The following is a 21,357-nucleotide window of genomic DNA, read 5'->3' as shown; positions in this document are numbered from 1 at the left end:
CCAAGACCTTCGCCACAGCACCAATCAGTGCTATCGGCCAATAACACTGGGGATTGTCCGTTTCCCCCTTCTTAAAAATGGGGACAATTATGACAGTGGACCACGAAGGCAGTGTGCTGTCCCTCAATGCAGCGTTAAGGACCAATGTCAGGGATGGACCTCAGATCTCTATGTCAGCCAAAAACAGATCAGGAGATATCCCGTAATTTCCAGGGACCTTGTTGCGGGATAGCGCTAGGATGACCTCAGATACTTCATCCAGCGTGAATACCATGTTTGTTCTATCCCCTGCTAGGTCCTCCTCACCTCCATTCAACCTGAAGTTGTATACCCCTGTAAAATGCTCAATCCACTTTTGCTCAGACATGTGATGACATATGGCCAGGCCATTTGCTTCCATAAAGAATGGACTGTTTTCCACCTTCCACAACAAGGAACTATCTTTAGTGTCACAGGCTTGAGCTAAATCGTCCTAGGCCCTCTTGCATAGAATGAGTTTGCAATCTGCAAGTGCCTTCTTGTACCCTCCTCTGACAAGAAGCAACATAATGCCTATCTCTGACTACCTGTTTTAGAGAGGCTTTTACCTGTTGGAGGGCATTAGAACAGTTCTGATCATGCCATTTAGGTTTCTGTGATCTAATATCGATCATAGGAACCTTCAATAGCACAGACACACTTCTGTGCTATCACTGAAAATGCAGACAAAATATCCCCATCAGAGGAGCATAAATCCAAACAAATGGAAATATCTTGCCTGCCCCTTGAAAAAAAAGACACTTTGAGCTGCATAGGCTCCACCTGAGACCATCTCAGCCTTCTACCTTAGTCAATAGGAGAAAGCACACGTTGTGCCTCAGCTGAAGCTCTGAAACACCCAATTAGTCCACTGTTTGCTGGGGACAGGCAGTGGTGATGACTGACGGGGCTCTTCTGAAATTAGAATTAAGCAGAAACAGGGGAGCTGACACAAAAACAAAATCTGTATTTTGAGGCACAGCACCTTCCTCTAAACGTTGATAAAATACATTGTTTGGCAGACTTGACTAACTTTTCCATGGCAAAAACAAGGGACCCCTCCCTTGCGTGAGCCATGTGGATCCCTTCTACCAGAGTACATTTGGAGTTACTATTGGAGGACTCTAAAGGACAGTCACATACGTGACAGTTGAAATCACCCACTAGTATAACTTTATTGATTCCATATCCATGTTCCTCCAGAGGATCATTGGTAGATTTTAAACAAGAAAATTTGGATGTCCCCTCAGGCCAGGCTTTTGCATTATAAAAAATAATTAAATTCAGTGATGTAGAGCAAGGGAAAGGTAACTTCACCACCTGCAACAAGTGTGAATCCCATGCAAAGTCCTTAATTGTCCCAATGTCCCAAGTAATTCCACTGAAACAAAAGTAATCAGTCCTCCTTTGGCACCGGTGAAGCCACCGCAGAAGTAAAGAAGGTTTTGTATCCTTCTAGAATAAAGAGAATTTTCTTTTCCCAGGTTTCTTGCAGACATATAACTTGATGTGGATTAACAATTGTACTAAGTTGCAATCATTAAACTAGGAGAAGAAGTACACAATATTCCGAGATAACAACATCAAATCTGGGGACCTACTTGTCCGGATATCCAGAGAATGAGTTGTAAAGAGGGTGGCTGGGTGTTACGATAGGCCAGGAGAGGTAAGTCAGTCAAAGGTATCAAGGTTAACAAGGGGAGAAAATTGGTTAGATATACTCAGCGCTGGGGACACCAAGGGAGCAGATACCGGTCTGCCCCAGAAGACTTGCCCCTGCCAGCCCAGTTTCCACTCAGGTTGACAAACTGTTTCTGGCTTATAGAAAGACCATGGGGGGGGCTGATTATTAGATGGTCTAGAAGATCTAAATGTACCTAAGGTGGTCAAAACATACACAGTAATGATGGGTTTGTTAAAGTTTACCACAACACAGTCCCCCGCCCACCTTTTCACATCAGAACCCAACCAATTTACCCTTCACGCCATATGAATGGTTCTGTAGATCTCTGTGCCTATGTTGGAATGTGGGTTAAACCTATGACCCACTTTATTGTTCAACTCCTTATAGGATTCTGGTGTAGGCTTAGCCAGGGGGAGACATTCTCTAATGCCACTATGTACGGGGTCTCTTCAAGGGGCAATTTAATCACAACCCCTGTCTTAGAGGAAAAGGGGTAACCCTTCAGTGGAAATTCAGCTCTGCAATGTGTAGGGTCTGAGGATACAGTTGAAAAGTCAGGTGACACCCTGACAGGCTGAGAATCTTGGGGTAAGGAAGCTGGCATACTAGGGTGCTCTAGCAGTATCTGTAGGTGAACTGAACAGGTATTATTAGAAATACCACAGTATGGAATAGTTTGTCCAGGCAAAGGGTCTGCCGAATGTTTCAGACAGTCCAGGGCCTGTGATAGTCTGGAATCAATCTGCACTATCCTTGAAATGATTGGGTCCCCTTTAGGGCTCAAGGCAACATTAAACTTGTGTAAGTGGAAATCAGACAGACGGTCTGAACGGTGAGAGAAGCATGACATTTGCTCTGTTTGCACATCCACATCAACAGAGTTCCATCCCGGTGTTGGGTCTGCCGCCTGTCTCCTGCACTTGCCCTGTGGACTTACAGTTAAACTTGATTGGGTAAGCTCCTGACTGTGTTCAGCCAATGCATCCGCTCTTGGAGGCGAGGCTACAGCCACAGAGAACCCATTCTGGTCGCCCTCGGACAGGCATTCAGGATTGAAGTAGTGCTGAAACGCTCTGAGAATACAATGGGGGCATCTGAAGTGCGGGGGAAAAGGGTGGGCCATCTCAGGTCCACCAGCTCAATCTCCTTCAAAACAACCCCTACCAATTGTGCTAGAAATCTGTCAAGGGTGGCGATTCATGGGGCCACATAATGATTTTGAGGTTGTCACCTTTCTTTTCCCCCTGCGCCACTCCACTCAAGTTATGCTGCAGTGAAAACGAAAGTCAACACACTACATGGAGATGACCTGCATCATATAAGGTAGGAGGGGCGGAGAGAAGTTCTGGGCCCCCACGAGATAACGCCACAAGAGCAGGCACTTTGAGACAACCCAGACCACCACGCACTCAAGGTAAAGCTCAAGTTTCTGTTTAGGTGTTTAAGATTGCAACCCTACTTGTATCTGTCTCACTGTACCCCACAATCCTGGCTCTAGGACCACAAGAATATCCAAATCATTGCCTGTTTAAAGTCCAACAAGGACTATAATCAAGATCAATTTCCAAGATTGTGGGCATGCCTGCACGTACAGCAAGAAGCAGTTGGTAAAACTGAGGGGGCTTGACAGCATCAAAGGAGGTAATGACATCAGTGTCAAATAATGGCTTAAGCCCCTCCTCTGTGGCAATGCAGCCTGGGACTAGTAGTCCTCTCACACAAAGTCCAGAAGAAATGGAGCAAAAGCATGTGTGGGCAATAACAGGGTCCTCCTATGCCCCCACGGAGATGTCTTGGAATTGATGGTGCTCATAGCAATTGCAACGCGGTAAGAGAATGTGCCGAAAATTCCGTGCCACTTACCTCCTCCCTCTCTGAAGAAGGCCGACGCCACCAGCCACTGGTGTTGATAAAAGGAGTTTTTTAAAAGCACTGTCTCCCATCATGCTCAAAAAAACTCAAAGCCAACACCTTGCAGTTTCTTTTTCCCCTCGACTTTTCCTCTGGCTTTTCAGGGTTATTTAACTCAACTCTTCTGCCTTCCCTTTAACTTTTTTTAAGGGACGACTTGAGGAGCAGTGGTAACACCCCCACCTGCCATGTGTAACTCTAGTCCACCACGAAACCAACCTTCTGCCCTGCTGCACACCCTGAACTCACCTGGCTCCCCAAATATGTCGGGCCGAGTGGCGGAGAAGTGACAAAGATGGGTTACCGGTGGTCAGGAGAGGGCAGGAATCAAGAAACTCAGCTCACTACAAGTGACTGGAATGGTAAAAAAAGGAGAGAAGCAACTACTTTACCACAACCTTTGATGCTCCGGCAGTCTTTCCCGGTTTTTGTGTGGCTTCCTTGCGCAACTTCCTTCTCCGCATGTGCGATTGGCTATCATCTGCCCATACTAGCCTTTGAGTGGGCACGAGCGTTGCAGAGTGGAGGCAGTGCCTCTGACAGTGTTCTACTCTATTACAATCATTATGGGTCTGATTTAGATATTGGCGGATGGGTTACACCATCACAACGGTGGCAGATATACTGTTCGCCAAAATCTAAATGTCATAGGAAATAATGGGATTTAGATTTCAGCGGACAGGCTATCCGTCACTGCTGTGACAGAGTAACCTGTCCGCCAATATCTAAATCGGGCACTATGGCCCTCATTCTGACCTTGGCGGGCGGCGGAGGCCGCCCGTCAAAGTCCCGCCGGCAGAATACCGCTGCGCGGTCAAAAGACCGCCGCGGTTATTCTGAGTTTCCCGCTGGGCTGGCGGGCGACCGCCAGAAGGCCGCCCGCCAGCCCAGCGGGAAACACCCTTCCCTGAGGATGCCGGCTCCGAATGGAGCCGGCGGAGTGGAAGGGGTGCGACGGGTGCAGTTGCACCCGTCGCGATTTTCAGTGTCTGCATGGCAGACACTGAAAATCTTTGTGGGGCCCTGTTACGGGGGCCCCTGCAGTGCCCATGCCATTGGCATGGGCACTGCAGGGGCCCCCAGGGGCCCCACGACACCCCATACTGCCATCCTCTTCCTGGCGGCCAAAACCGCCAGGAACAGGATGGCGGTATGGGGCTCGGAATCCCCATGGCGGCGCAGCCATGGAGGATTCCCCAGGGCAGCAGGAAACCGGCGGTGCACCGCCGGTTTTCCGTTTCTGACCGCGGCTGTACCGCCGCGGTCAGAATGCCCATGGGAGCACCGCCAGCCTGTTGGCGGTGCTCCCGCGGTCGTTGGCCCTGGCGGTTTTTACCGCCAGGGTCAGAATGACCCCCTATGTGTCTAAAAAAGTTTGACAGTTAAAGTTTGTCAACTAGTTTAAAAATACTGAAATCAAGCTTTTTTGCTAAATGTCTCTACATTTCATGAAACACATGTGAAATTACGCAAAATTAAAACGTGTGGTTTGACAGTATTTTACAAGCATTTTGTACTTAAGGGAATACCTCTCAGAAAACTGCCACACAAGATACCAAGAACAGTGCAGACAGGGCTAAGACACGGCGGCAGGGTAGGTACACCCCCAAAAAGGTGTGTCTTTTCTTCACTAAAGTAAGCTTTTTTTCTGGCTTTTTTTCAATCCATGAGATGATGCAAAAGAATCAAAGGGCGGGGATCTGTCCCCTGCGAGTCCCCACAGGGAGGATATTGCCAGAACATATCCAGCACAAATCCTGCTCGTAAAATAAAACGATACTTACATTCAATGAATTAGTGCAGTTTGAGTAAACACCACGCTCTGCTTAGGGCATCCATAGTGTATGCATGGCACTTTCTTTGTTTCTAAACAGACTTTGTTGACCCAGCCACAGGGATGCATGTGGTAGCAGAGTGTGTGCCCATCTGTGGCTGGCATGAAGCTATTCCCATCTGCAGAAGACAAACCTGGCAGAAATTGAGATTTTTCTAGAATAAAAGGGCTTCTGATCTAATTTTGGTTTAAGACAGAATGATCTGAAATTATGTCAGAATGGGAAAAAGAAGTATGCCTTATGGAAGTCATCTGTAATGTGGACCACCCATCATTAATCTGGCACATTGTTATTCACATGAGTTATTTGAATATCATGGAATTCATGGCATATATTTCTAAGGTGTACGTTGAGAGCCTGGTCACGAGCCTACTCTTGAATTTAATGTCATCACAGAGGTTTAGCATTGTAATAATAGTATCAAACAGAATGATGATTTTCTAGGTGACAGTATGGTGCCAGCCTGGGCCGATTGAAGGAAGACAAGTGGTACAACATAGTGGGGTAGAGTTGAATTGTACAAAACTGGACTCCAAAGGCCACATCCATGGGGGCTTCAAGATTCCACCCAAAAATGTTGTGAAATAAATGTCCATTGCATTGATCCAAATAGACTTTGTGCACCCACGCGGCATGGTGGCATACGTCAGGTTTTCAAACAATACTTACCAATTCATTCCTTTCATCTACTAGTAGCGTATTTCTGTCTTCAAGTTTCCGTATTGTGGCATTCAGTTCTGCCATTCTCCGCTGATTCCTTCGCATGTCCTATCAAAAAAGGACAACATAATAAACATGTTAAATAATTTTAGTTGTAATGGAAAAAATAGTCATTCTGCAGGAAAAAAAAAATTGAAATTGCATGAATCTTTGAGACCGATGGCAAAAGAGGGCAAGAAAAAGTCAGCAGCTTGAATGGCCTAAAAAGGGAAATGGGAGATACAATTGCTAAACGTCATTCAACAGAAAAAGAGAGGAATGGAATGAGGTACAGTGAGATAAATTGCCATGGAGTCAGCATTCTAATCTGGTCTTCTAGAATGATGAACCATGGTTTCCAAAGGCACTAAGAAAAATGGCCTCCATTAATAACATATGGGTTACCTTTATCTAGCATATTATTCTCCATCTCTCAGTTCTTCCCCATTGGTTATATATTTGGACAGCAATTCTTTCTCAAGACCAACTCCAGCATGAACTGTTTCTCTTTCATTACATGTAACATCATTCAAGACAATTGTAAAATCTCTCATTTTCCAGACTGATGGGCCCCGGAGACATTTAGCAGGAATATTGGTCTCTCAGCCTGAGCAATAGCGTGGCCACAGCACCATTCATGCACCAACATCATACATTGTATTTCAGGATAGTTGTCAAGCACGAGCCTTGCCCCCAGCAAAGGCCCAGAAAAGGATTAGGGAACACTATGCTACCAACTTTGAATCACAGAAGGCTATTGTTTAGAAGCTTACGGGGCTTCCGCAGTGCTCCGATCCATCGCCAGCCCGACCAGGGATCTCTCTCTTAGGGCTGCTCGTGCCTATGTTGCACTCGGCCTCTTTTACTAAGAAGAGCTGCTCATCCAGCGCCTCCTTCTGAAGTTGCAGCTTTTGCAGGAAGCTAGTCTGTGTCTCGAGCTCTTTTTCAAGAGAGAAAATGATCCTGTCCTTCGCTTTGATTTCATCCATCTGAAGTAAATGAGCAAAATAAAGTCCAATATTATTGGTGCACTTACAGCATATACCTCAACAGATATCTCTTTGTTATATAAACTACCAAGAAATTCATTCAGCTAATAGTCATACTAATAAAATAAATCTTCAAATAAAAGTGGGCACACTTTCGAATAACTATATTCGTGAATTGAAAATTGTCAATACTTTTAACACAATTTATCTTCATTGGAAATGTAAACACCAAGCTTAATATGGCTTTTTGGCAAGATTCCAACCCATATGTTAATCTTGGCTGGTATTCATGACCTTATTTACACATTTTGTCGACAATTTCACTGTCATAAATAAATATATAAGCTATTTCTTTGTTATAGACTGAACGCATACATTTTATATGTAAACAGTCTTGTAAAATCCACACATTTGGAACTACTTTAAGAATAAAATTAATCCTTGAAACTATTTTTTAAAAGGTGTTCAATTTAATTCAGTCGCATATCAGGTTCATCCCTTCCCTAATTTCAGCACATTGGGCCTGATTCACAAAGGTAAACTTACACTTTTGCGTAAGTTTACAATTGCTTACGAGTACGGAGCCGTCACACATAAAAAGATAGGAGTTTTTATGTGCGCAGACTCCGCACTCGTAAAGTACTGCTCGTAAATCTCTTTTTTGACTAGCAAACAATTGTAAACTCACACAAAAGTGTAAATTTACCTTTGTGAATCAAGCCCATTTTGTATAAAACAGCTTCAAATGTTTCTTTTCTGCCCTTAGGATGCTTGTGCAAAAACAGGGTATTTATTATTTGCATTGCAATTGCTTGTGCATTGTGTGTTACTCCGAAGTCAAAGCTATCCTTGATGCCACCACTTTAAACTTACTAAGTTACGAATTCACTTAAAAGGGTGGCATTTCCTATTAGTGAGCGGTGGCTGCCACAAGTGGCAAGGAGGGGTGGGGAAACAACTTTTAAAAAAAGGCACTTACCTTTCTCATCGCCGCAGCTTGCAGCCTCCTGCTGCCTCGTGCTCATCTTTTGGAGTCCCAGTATTGACTGGGACACCAGTGCAGGCTTCCCAGCAATCCTGGCTCTGCTTTTGTGCTAAACCTAGCATGAAAGCAGTGCCAGGACTAGTCTGAGCTCTGACTACTGCTCAGACACAACCCTGGGGTCTGCAAAGTCTCTCCAGTCCGGCTGTGTACAATTGCGCATGTGTGTTTGGCTGGTCTAAGACAGCGGTCCAAATGCACATGCGCACATAGGTAAACTCTCTCCTCCTCCCACCTTCCATGACCCAGCCCGGCCCCTCCCTGCTCTGCTGTCTGAGCCAGCAGATGAAAAATAAAATGATATTAAACTATTGTTTTATTTTTCATCCACAGCCTCTTGGCCAGATGGGTGACACTCCTCCGCCATTGCAGAGGAGCAACCCCTGCTATTAGCAATCCTGGAGGGGTATGATTGAACTGCTCCAATCTAAACTTGCTGTACCAGAGGACCTTCCTTGTATAATATGGCATCATTGGTGATACCATCAAACCTTAGAGGAATGATGTTTGGTACTTCCAGTGACAAGATCTGTTATGCATATGACATAAACAATTGTGGCCAAAATGCACCTCTGCTTAAGCTCATTCAGTGTTGTAATGGTCAGTCACACTCTTGCCCTGTCATCTATTGTGCTTACCCGGGTCTCACAGTGGAAAGCCCCAATGATAGTCAGTTGCTTGCCTGAAAGTCTCTTGCTCATTTGTTTCACCCACATGCTCAGTTGGTCTACTTTCTCAAGAGCCATCATGATATCATTAAAATGGTCATATAGCTTCTGCCTCACTTGGAGGCTGTATCTTTCATCAAAATTTTGCAAACAAGGTATTCATCTATAGTTGTGTCAGTGTTATGTAGCCCCACCCATTTTCAGAACTCTGACAGAATTATCTTTGCAAAGACCTGACGCATAGCATCAATAAGAGTAATCATTCAGCAGCTAACCCCGTCTTTACCTGGGATTATGTTGTTACTGATACATTTATAAAGCAATCCTATTCATGGGCTATCCCATAGGTAATTGTTCTGTATATAAATTGATAGTCAGGCCTGCTTGAAGCAGGGCCTGAAGCACTTCCTTCTGGTGGACCAGGTGGTCCTTCCAGGTGGAACTAAATACAGCTATATCATCCAGATAAGCTGCACTGAAAGATTCCAACCCAGATAGGACTCTGTTCACCAACCGTTGGAAGGTGGCAGGAGCATTTTTCATGCCAAAGGGCATCACCTTGAACTGAAAGTGGCCCTCTGGTGTGGAAAATGCTGACCTCTCCTTAGCTCTTGGACTTAAGGCAATCTGCCAATATCCTGAGGTCAGATCAAATGTGCTCAGGAATTTGGCAGCCCCCAGCCTGTCAATGAGCTCATCAGCTCTAGGTATGGGGTGAGCATCAGTCCTAGTGACTGCGTTTAGACCTCTGTAGTCCACACAGAATCTCAATTCTTTCTTCCCACCTTGGGGATTAGCTTTGGGCACCAGTACCACTGGACTGGACCAAGGACTATCAGAGGGCTCAATTACCTTGAGGTCCAACATCTTAGCCACTTCAGCTTTGATGTTGGCCTTGACCTGGTCAGACAGCCTGTACAGCTTGTTCTTGACAGGCAAGCTGTCACCAGTGTCAACATCATGGACACACCAATTGGTGAGTCCTGGGGTCAGGGAGAACAGACTAGCAAACTGTCCCAAAACTTGCTTACAGTCTTTTAGTTGATGGTCTGTCAATTTGGGAGAGAGTACTACTCCCTCCACTGACCCACCTTTTGCCTTTGAGGACAGGAGGTCTGGCAGAGGTTCACCCTCCTCCTCCTTCCCTTCATCAGTGACCATTAGCATGGTCATGTCTGCCCTGTCCTGGTGGGGTTTCATCCTGTTAACATGCAGGATCCTGTGAGGATTCCTGGGGGTGCCAAGGTCCACCACGTATGTGACCTCACCTTTTTTCTCCAGAATTGGATAGGGCCCAGTCCACTTGGCCTGTAGTGCCCTAGGAGCCATGGGCTCCAAAACCCACACCAGCTGTCCTGGGTGATACTCAGGCAGGGTAGCCTTTTGATCATGCCAGAGCTTCATGAGCTCCTGGCTGGCCTCCAGGTTTCTGCTTGCCTTCTTCATATACTCAGCCATGCGTGACCGCAGGCCCAGTACATAATCTAGCACATTCTCCTTGGATTCTTTGAGAGGCTTTTCCCAAGACTCTCTCACCAAGCACAATGGGCCTCATACAGGGTGCCCAAACAGTAACTCAAAGGGGCTGAATCCAACCCCCTTCTGTGGCACCTCTCTGTAGGCAAACAGCAGCCATGGGAGGAGGACATCCCATCTCCTCCTGAGTTTGTCAGACAAACCCATGATCATGCCCTTCAGGGTCTTATTAAATCTTTCCACGAGACCATTGGTCTGTGGGTGGTAGGGGGTGGTGAACTTATAAGTAACACCACACTCATCCCACATGGCTTTCAGATAGGCTGACATAAAGTTTGTGCCCCTATCTGAGACCACCTCCTTTGGGAATCCCACTCTGGTGAACACACCAAGTAGGGCCCTAGCCACTGTGGGAGCAGTGACTGTCCGGAGGGGTATTGCCTCAGGGTACCTGGTGGCATGGTCCACTACCACCACAATGTACCTGTTACCTGAAGCAGTTGGTGGGTCTAGGGGACCAACAATGTCAATCCCCACCCGCTCAAAGGGAGTCCCAACCACTGGCAGTGGTATCAGGGGAGCCTTTGGTTTGCCTCCTCTCTTGCCACTGGCTTGACAGGTGACACAGGAGCTGCAAAACTCCCTGACTTTTTCTGACATTTGGGGCCAATAAAAATGGTTGACCAGCCTGTTCCAGGTCTTGGTCTGTCCCAAATGACCAGCTAAGGGGATATCATGGCTTAAGGTAAGGAGGAATTCTCTATACTTCTGGGGGACCACTACTCTCCTAGTAGCACCTGGTTTGAGGGCCCTTGCCTCAGTGTAGAGAACTCCATCCTCCCAGTAAACCTTGTGGGACCCACTGGTATCCCCTTGTTCTTGCCTGACAGCAGTCTGCCTCAGGCCCTCAAGAGTGGGACACTCTCTTTGTCCCTGGCACAAATCTTCTCTGGTGGGCCCACCTGCCCCTTGCAGTTCTGCCAAATCAGGCATAGTTTGCAGGGAAAGTGTCCCTCCCTCAGAGTTCAGATCCTCCCCCTTAGGGTTGGATTCTTCCTGACCCTCTGTACTTGTTGGGGCTGGCAATCCAGACCCAGTGCCCTTTCTCTTTTTCTTGGAGGCTTGGCCCATTGTTCCAGGGTCCAAGTGTCCAGCATTTCCCTGTTGTGCTACCTGTGACCTGGTCACAGCACACACCCATTCAGGGAGGTCCAGCATCTGTGCATGGACCCTTCTCTCCACTTCTGACCATTCAGATACTTCAAGATCATTTCCCAGCAGACACTCTACTGGGAGGGCAGGAGCTACAGCTACCTTTTTAGGGCCAGTCACACCTCCCCATTCCAGACTCACCATAGCCATGGGATGGAGTTTGGTTCTGGTATCTGCATAAGTCACCTGGTGGAAGACACCAGGTAAGACCTGCTCTGGAGAAACCAGCTTTTCTGTGACCATTGTCACACTGGCTCCTGTATCTCTCAGAGATTCCACTTCAGTCCCATTGACTTTAGGCCTCTGCCTATACCTCTCCATGATGGGAGGTAAGGTGGCCATAGTTGCAATGTCCACCCCACCCACGGATACTAAGGTGACTTCAGTGTACCCTGATTCCACCCCTGGGCCAACTTCCACCCCCAACCCTACACTAGCAATCCCCTGGGATTGCCCACCAGTGGGGGGCTTCTTGGAGCAGATAGCATCTCCTCTTTTATGTCCAGGTTGATGACAATCAAAACACTTGCCGGCCTTAGCAAGCTCCTGAAACCTTCCTGCTTTAGCAGGATCAAAATTCTTTCCCTGATACCCTTTCCCTTTAAAAGTGAATTGGCTCGGGGCTCCCCCTCCCTGAGAAGTTTTTGGGGACTCTTGTGAGGACTCTTTGGGTTTTTTATCATCTTTCCCCTGGTTCTTCCCCTGAGAAGAACCATGTCCTCCCTTTTTCTGATCACCCCCTGGGGGTTTCTGGTTAACCCTAGTTCTTAACCAGTCATCTGCTGCCTCCCCCAGCTCTCTGGGGTTGGTCAACCTAGAGTCTACTAGATACTGGCGGAGCCTCTCTTGGACACAATTAGTTAGAAGGTGCTCCCTCATAATCAAATTGTACAGCCCCTCAAAGGTACTTACCCTGTTGCCCTGTATCCAGCCCTCCAGTGCCTTTACTGAAATGTCCACAAAGTCCACCCAGGACTGGGTGCTTGTCTTTTGGGTGTCCCTAAACTTGAGCCTATACTGCTCTGGGGTCAGACCAAACTTTTTAGTCAAGCAACTCTTCATACTGGGGTATGAGTCTGCATCCTCCCCACTCATGGTTAGGAGCCTATCCCTCCCAGAGTTGGGAACTAACTCCCAAAGAAGTGAACCCCAGTACTGAGGCTTGACTTTCCTCATCTGGAGGGCCCTCTCAAAGGCCCCCAGCCACTTATCTATGTCATCCCCTTCTACATAGGCAGGAACCACCCCTTTGGGTAATCTGGGGGCAAAACCCCCACCCAGGGACACCTCAGCCTCTTTATCGCTGCCACCATCTCTTTTCTCTTTGCTTGCCCACTTTTTCTTTTCTAGGGCCAGCTTCTCTGCTTCCAAAGCTATATATGCTAGCTGGGCCTCCAGCTCTCTTTCTCTGATGGATGGGTTCTCTCCTCCTGAAGGGACCCCCTTCCTACCACTAGCTTTGGGCCTGCCCCTAGTGACTGTATCTACTGAGGACCGTTCTTCCTCTTTCTCACTTAGGCTCGGATGCCTTCCCTCCCCTGAGTGGTTAGAGTTAGCATCTTCCCCTTTTTCTTCCTCCTCTGGAGCTTCCTCTGTCTCTACCTCTTGGGCCTCAGCCCATGCTGTCAGGGATTTAATCAGGATTTGCTTCCTGAGTTCTGTGGTTGCAGGCAACCCTCTTTCAATACACAACCCCCTAAGCTGGACTACTGTCAGTGTGGGTAGGCTAGCCAGATCAAGCTCCATGGTTCCCTAGTTTTGTGTCAACAAAAACTTTTTGCAAAAATTGGAAACAAGAATTTAGAAAAATTACAAAAATTCAATAATTGAAATTAATCCAAATTAATAATTAATAAAAAAAAATTAAAAAATTAAAAATTTAAAATTAAAAAATAAAATGTTTTGCACTAAGACAATTTAAAGGATTTTTAATTTGTTTTACTTAGACTGTAACGTGATACTGAACACAAGTACAGGATCCCACCGCTGCCACCAAAAATGTTGGAAAATGGGTTATTGGTAAGGGCAGGTAGGTACCTACACCTAGCAACAAGCCACTAAACTCCACCTAGGTACAGTTAGGTCTCAGTAAATTAATCCCAGCTCAACCCTTGGTAGCTTGGCAACGAGCGTCAAGGCTTAACTTAGGAGACAGTGTGTAAAGCATTCAAATATCACAAAACAGTAATTAAATAAAACACAGGAAACAGTTTAAAAATCCAAAACCAATTTATAATAATAGTTTATATTTTTATCTTTAAAATGACACAAAAACGATTAAAATCGGTTCAGGGGAACCGGAGATATGAATTTTTAAAGTATTATTATTTTTCTAGCGCTTAGAAACAAAAAGCGCCAATCGGGTCATCTGGTTGCACCAGGACCGGGACAAAGTCAAAGTTTCAGGCTGACCGCGATGGAGCCCTGCTCGGCTACAAGTCGCGGGAGGCCTCGGTTGAAAAGTTACCTTCTGACTTAGGGGGTTATTCTAACTTTGGAGGAGTGTTAATCCGTCCCAAAAGTGACGGTAAAGTGACGGATATACCACCAGCCGTATTACGAGTTCCATAGGATATAATGGACTCGTAATACGGCTGGTGGTAAATCCGTCACTTTTCCGTCACTTTTGGGACGGATTAACACCTCCTCCAAAGTTAGAATAACCCCCTTAGTCTTTATTTTGAAGTTTTTTCTTCACCGGGACGAACCTGCCAGTTGAATCCGACCTCCTGGAGCCCTTGTCCGGATACGCGATGTGGGTTTCCTCGGTGGTGATTTCTACCTGCGGACCTAGTTGTTTTTTCGAGATGAAAATCCTTCGACCGGGGTAAACCTGGATCTTGATCCGACGTCCGTGGAGCCCTTCTCGGATACGATGGCTGGGAGGTCCCGGTCAACTTTTTACGTTCGGTATTAGTCTCTTTTTCGGATGTTTTTCTTTACCGGGACGAACCACGAAGTCAGGCCGGGTCGCGGTTGAGGCAAGCCGGCTAGAATTTCCGCGGCGGGTCGGTCCCTCTCTGGAGCTTTTTAACAAAATGTGTCAAATCTTCTCCAAACTTCTGGGGCTTCACCCAGATGTTCTTTTAAGGTTCTTTTGGGGTCCACAGCTCACCCCAAGGGTCCAGAAGTTCTGTGATGGTCCTTGGGGGGTGCGGACTTCAACTCCCAGAATGCACCTGGCGCAAACTCCTTTTTGGTCACTGGGCAGTGGTCAACTGGTCTCTTTTTTAGGAGTTGGTGCAGGGGACTCTGGATAGCAATTTTTCACCTGTAGCAAACAGGAAGTCCCTCCTTCAACCAGTTGAAGCCAGGCAAAGTCCTTCTTGTGGTGAAGCCCAAGTGTGCAGCTGGTGCAGTCCTTCTGAGTGCAGGGTCCAGGTGCAGGCCAGGGGTCCAGCAGGGCAGTCCTTCTTCTCCTTAAGTTCCTTCTTCTTGAAAGTTGGCGGGGATCTGAGGTGTGGGGGCAGGTCTGCCAGTTTTATTCTTGCTCCTGGGTGAAAAGCAGGGGGGCCCTGGTTCTCCAATCAGGTACAGGGTCGTCCCCCTGTGATGACCACTTCCTGGGAAGTGTGGCAAAAATCCATCCCAAAAGGCAACAGTCTCTAAAAATCCAACATGGCTGAATCTGATTTTTGGAGGTTACATCTGGCTGAGCCCACCCACTGGTGTGGCTAAAAATCATAAACACACCCCTCTCCTGCCCTCTCCTAATCTAATCAAGGGGGCACCTAGCTGTCTGGGGTTGCAGGATGTGGGGGTGTTGCTGGGTGCTCCAGATGTCCTTCTCTGCCTTTGAAGACCAGTTTGGCAGCCCTCCCCCTTCCTGCCTCACCATCTGCTGAGGGGAGATTCTCTCCCCCAAGCACATTCCTTTGTGTGAAGCCAGGCCACTTCACACCTCATCAAAATAGCCTGGCAGAAGCTGCTGCAGGCTGGCCAATCAGAGCACAGCAGCAAAAACAATGCAGAGCTGAAATTGGCAACTTTTTAGGTAAAGTCTAAACTTTTTACCTGAACAAGTTATATTAAATCCAACAACTGGAAGTTGTGGGATTTATTACAACAATTAATTTGATACCAAATTCTTGGTATGTAACATTTAAGGAGACTTTAAAATTTAAAATAAAGTCTGCCCATTCTAGCCTATGAAGGCCATTTACTTCAATGAGGGAAAAACAAATTTGGCTGTTTTTACCTCACCAGGGCATATAAATCTCTTTTTATAAAGTCCCTGCTTATAGTTACATGGCACCCAGCCCTAGGGGCACATAGGGCACACCTTAGGGGTGACTTATATGTAAAAATAAGGTAGTTTAAGACCTTGGAAGTACCTTTAATTCCAAAGTCGAATTTGCATATAACTTTAATTTAAAAGCAGCCAGCAAGGCAGGCTTGCTTTTAAAATGACACTGGGCACCTCAGCAGTGAACCTAGGTGTGCACCACCTATGCTGTGGTCCCTAAACCTACATGCCCTACCATATACTAGGGACTTATAGGTAGGTTAACTTAGCCAATTATAATTAGCCTAATTTGCATATCCATTTTACACAGAGCACAGGCCCTGGGACTGGTTAGCAGTACCCAGGGCACAGCCAAGAGTCAGTAACCACCAGTACCTATCCAAAAAGAGTGGGGGTTATCAGGCAAAAAAGGAGGACTTTCCTACAAATATATAAAAGACCAAGACTTCAATAGCAACAATGCAGAAAATCAGGAAAAGTATGTGATGTCTGGATTCTAAAATTGAGTTCTCTCGTCTAACCATTGAATATAACTCCTGAACTATTCCAACACTAAAATATTATCTGATAAAGGTTAGCAAACAGAACTTCAGTAGAAGATATTGATCAAGAAAGGTGCTGTTGCATAAAGCCACACAGAAAGTATGAGGTATGTACCTCAACAAGGTTTGTTCTGAGCAAGGGGCAAAGGGAATCTGAATATCTCCCCAACTAGGTGTGATGACATCCTAACCAAAACTCTCATTTGAAAAACAAAACTGCAAATCAATTATAATTGACAGTGCAGTCTTCCAAAGCCTTCAGCACTCAACCTTGGTACAAACTCGCATTCAGGAATCTTAAAACCTACAGCTGCCAATGCCAGGATACTGCTTCTGTCCTGTAGCACTTCTCTCAGACTCTCTTCTCTTTCATGCACAACAAGCTCATTTTTAGCTTTGGCACCTGCAGTTTTGGAAAAACAAGCTTTCACGTTGAAGTTTAAAACATACAAAAAGAATGTGGCCTTCACTTCGACCAACCTAAAATGGACATGAATATACTTTCAGTTCAATATGCTTTTAAAGCTAAACTTGTTGAATATAAAATGATTATAAAAAATAAAATTTCTGAAATACTATAACATAGAAATACTTGCAAATAAGGATTGAATGTTCATAAAGCATTAACTTCAAAGTGAACTTTTACTAATATACTTAAGTGCATTATGTTTAACAGCTGGTTTCACACATTATAAAAGAAAAATAAACTACCCATTATTATCACGTTTTAAATGGCATAATGGCACATCCACATTATGCTCTTTGTTTGTAATTCCATCACAACCCCACTTCATTCTTCAATGAGACTCACTAAAACCTAGTTGTTTTGAGCAACTTTCATTTGGATTCTTCCAAACATTTCATGTCATTGTAATATTTACACTGACTATCTTCAAACTCAACCTCTGCTCTCTTTCTACCCTGCCCAATCCTCATTCCTGAGAACATTTTGTATCCAACTAACAGAACTATTCCTACTATGGAAATAATCAATAATAATCTCAACACAATTTTACTTCCCAAATTTCCAAACCATTTACCTATAGCAGAAAATAAATGGCCAATCGCTTCCCATGCACCAGTCCCTTCCACATCTTTCAAATCCTTTGTCAACCCTTAAATATTCCAGACATACTTCTGCAAGTCCTTACTTTTATCCAGAATGAAAGTACAACATTGTTGGACCTTAGATTCTGCCATCATTTGCGAGCAACATGCCTAACGCACGTCGATTTGTAAAACCATTGATCTGTTCTCTGTCATTTATGAATTCATGACCAGTAACGCTCCAGCAGTACTAGTGGCTAGTTTATCCACTATGGTAGACAATCTTCTCATCTTCAAAAAACTCAAAATCACTCCCACAGACAGGATTAGAGTGCCAAAGATGTCTCCTTCCACTTCGCCTGCATTCACATCTCACTTAGATCTAGAACCTTGAGGCCAAACAGAATCGTCAAAATGTTCTACATGATAAATATTGGGAGAACAATCCCCAAATGAAATATACCATGCCATCCTTTTGGCAATCCAAAATAAGCATGTTTTCCACAAACAAAAGAAACTCCAGGGATAACAGCGTCCTTTCCATCTAAATACAACTTATAGTTCCCTTGAACTTCAAATGTGTGTTCACATTCACTCTTTCCCACAAACATATTATCGGTCTCCGATCTTTCCTTCCAAATGCACAATCTTCCTTTGTGTTCCCAGTCTAGAGCTAAGGCAGCTAAGTTTCCAGCTCACTTTGTCCACTTATTCTGACTCCAGAACTATGAGCTGGCTTCCAACCCTCTTCTTCTGTCTGTCGTAGTTTGGACTCTTGCTCTGAGCAAGACTGCTGGTCTCAGGATGACAGTACTTTTGTTTGTAGGTGACTAAGGCCCTCATTATGACCCTGGCGGTGTTGCACCGCCAGGGCCAACGGGGGCGGGAGCACCGGCGACAGGCCGGCGGTGCTCCCTTGGGCATTCTGACCGCGGCGCTTTGGCCGCGGTCAGAAATGGAAAACCGGCGGTCTCCCGCCGGTTTTCCGTTGCCCATTTGAATCCCCCATGGCGGCGCAGCTCGCTGCGCCGCCATGGGGGATTCTGACACCCCCTACCGCCATCCTGTTCCTGGCGGTTCGCCCGCCAGGAACAGGATGGCGGTAGGGGGTGTCGCGGGGCCCCTGGGGGCCCCTGCAGTGCCCATGCCAATGGCATGGGCACTGCAGGGGCCCCCGTAAGAGGGCCCCGCTAGTATTTCACTGTCTGCATAGCAGACAGTGAAATACGCGACGGGTACAGTAGCACCCGTCGCACCTTCCCACTCCGCCGGCTCGATTACGAGCCGGCTTCATGGTGGGAAGGTCGTTTTCCCCTGGGCTGGCGGGCGGCCTTTCGGCGGCCGCCCGCCAGCCCAGGGGAAAAGTCAAAATACCCGCCGCGGTCTTGCGACCGCGGTACGGTATTTTGACGGCGGGACTTTGGCGGGCGGCCTCCGCCGCCCGCCAAGGTCCGAATGAGGGCCTAAGTCTCTTCCTACAACTAGTTGTAACTGTTGTCCAAACCTTACCGGCTTACTAGCAGTACCTCACCAGAAACACAATAGTAAAAGGTGATTTGTAGCAGTCGCTTACGCATGGACTCAAAGTACAATATCCAGTGGCTTGGGCAGTGCAGGTGCCCCCCAGGGGCCCCACGACACCCATTCCCGCCATCCTGTTTCTGGCGGTGAAAACCGCCAGAAACAGGCTGGTGGGAAGGGGGTCGGAATCCCCATGGCGGCGCTGCTTGCAGCGCCGCCATGGAGGATTCTCCCAGCCGGGGCTAATCCGGCAGGAAACCGCCGGACCCGGCTGGGCGACCGCGGCTTTACAGCTGCGGTCGGAATACCACATGAAGCACCGCCAGCGGTGCTTCCGTGGACAGCCACCCTGACGGTCTATGAACGCCAGGGTTGGAATGAGGGCCTAAGTCTCTTCCTACAACTAGTTGTAACTGTTGTCCAAACCTTACCGGCTTACTAGCAGCACCTCACCAGAAACACAATAGTAAAAGGTGATTTGTAGCAGTCGCTTACGCATGGACTCAAAGTACAATATCTCAGGGTTGTCGTGGTTAAACGGAAATTACCCTTTTCTCACAGATTTATTATGTCTCATACAAACAAAGGCAATAACACAGATGCAGTGAAGTTATAATAGTTTTTATTCAACATAACTGCAATTTGTGATAAGTTGCATGAACTGCAATAATTAGGATAATGAATATACCAAGCAACAGTATTGTGAAGAAGAGAGTCATTGTTATAAAGACCCCCACCATTGTGCAATATATGAAAGAAATATATGTATATGTATAAGATGGAATAAGCCCTAATACCCTAAGGAGAATAGGTCTAACCTCCTACCTAAAAGGAGAGCTGGGTTCGCTAAACCTAATCTGCCAAAGCCGTGTCCATGAGAGGAGCCCCCAACCCTTGTTACCTTGGAATGAGGTCTCTAAATCAGACTCCGCAGGGACACGAAGACTGGGTCAGCGTCGAGATGACTGCAGCATCGGTATCAGCGATGGTGGCGATGCCCTCTGGTCGAAATCCCTCTGATTATCTATCTAAAGTGTGTTGTATTTATACAGATCTACAAGGTCCCCTGACATAAGTGTTATTCATAACAATAGATAACAGGCATGCTTGGGACGGCAATTAATATCAACAATCCCTCGAAAGTATAGAGAGGGAAAATCCCTAAGTGTGAATACCTACTGTATGTTTGTCTTTCGTGCTTGATCTTGACGCCTTGGCGCAGTGACACTGATAATAGAACCCATATCAAGTGGCCTAACTATAAACAAGTCCGCCATCTTAAAGGAAATAAATAATTAAATGGACTAAGAAAGAGTAAGCTAAGTAGGTTAAAAGTCACTGGGTGACGGAGGCACAAGTTTACAAGCCTACGGCTAAGCTAATTCCTGTTATCCCGTTAAAACAAACTAGGATTCACTACACCCTCCCCATTGCCGTAACAGGTATGATGAAGGTAAAGCAACCCAAACGCTAAAAAAGCTGCTACTGAACTAAAAGCCCAAAAACAAAAACAAAAACTCGAGCTAAAAAATGTACTTAATGACAAAATAATTGCTGTGTGTTAAAATTTGTTTACAAAAGATACAGAAATGTTAATATCAACCATGACAAGTATAGCAAACTTTTAGTATAATCGCTTATTTTAGAACCGGGAACTGGTAAGCAAATTCATCAAATCATGTGTTATATGCAGGATCTTGAAGAATGTCATCGAAGTCACCATTCAAGGATCTTAAAAACGAGTCAACATCGTCTGAAGTGAAATCAAGAGCTGGAAGGACAAACGGATCCACAGAGCATAAGTGAGCCACATTCATCAGTGTATCGACACTCGCTGCAGCGTCCTCATCCATGTTAGATCTTATAACAGAAGGCTCATATGTGGCCTCGCGGAGCAACCTCAGTCTCAAGGGGCATGACCGTGTATGAACCCTCATCGGGGACATCAGCAGTTCGTGGTCCACAGGAGATGTTGGTGCAACAGCAAGACAGACCATAGGCAGATGTTCAAAGAGACACCATATGCAGCGGAATACCGGTTGTACACACCAGAGTAGAGGCTGGAATGACAATGACCAGTCAAACTCCAGTTCCACCAGCAAAGGTGTACTGAAGATCCGAACCATGCGTTCATGGCACAGCGGGGTTGACGGGAGCGGCTCCATTGCTCTGTGTTGCTGGAAAAAAACAACCACCGCGAATCAGAAAAAATAGCAGTAGCAGTCCGCCAATTAAAGCCAAAATAATTGGAAAGGACCAAACACACTGGAAAAGAGAGAATGGATGGCTGATGGGATGACTCCGAAGACAGTCTGGAAGATGGACATGAAACCAGACCCGACAGCCTTAAAGAAATTAACAATCCCAGTTGTGCTTGAAGCATTGAATATTCTGGATACCAACTCTCCAAAGTGTTTGGGGAAATCGGTATTTAAAAGGGATTGTATCTCAGCTGATGATCTCACAA

The 21,357-nt window shown here is 46.1% G+C and overlaps 1 protein-coding gene across 1 annotated transcript in view; it reads right to left on the bottom strand.

Annotated features, from left to right (window-relative positions):
• Positions 1-21,357, bottom strand: part of JAKMIP2 (janus kinase and microtubule interacting protein 2) — a 387,006-nt gene that overhangs the window by 127,613 nt on the left and 238,036 nt on the right. Inside the window, exons 5-6 of the mRNA XM_069244668.1 lie at positions 6,921-7,136; positions 6,118-6,216 (exon numbers count right to left, since the gene is read on the bottom strand). Coding sequence (XP_069100769.1) covers positions 6,118-6,216; positions 6,921-7,136 — 315 coding nt within the window. The remainder of the gene's footprint in view (positions 1-6,117; positions 6,217-6,920; positions 7,137-21,357) is intronic.

This window comes from Pleurodeles waltl, chromosome 7, assembly GCF_031143425.1.
Source record: "Pleurodeles waltl isolate 20211129_DDA chromosome 7, aPleWal1.hap1.20221129, whole genome shotgun sequence".
In the NCBI taxonomy this organism is placed as follows: domain Eukaryota; kingdom Metazoa; phylum Chordata; class Amphibia; order Caudata; family Salamandridae; genus Pleurodeles; species Pleurodeles waltl.
The sequence above is the reverse complement of the archived record's forward strand: the minus strand, read 5'-3'. Positions and strand labels throughout refer to the sequence as shown.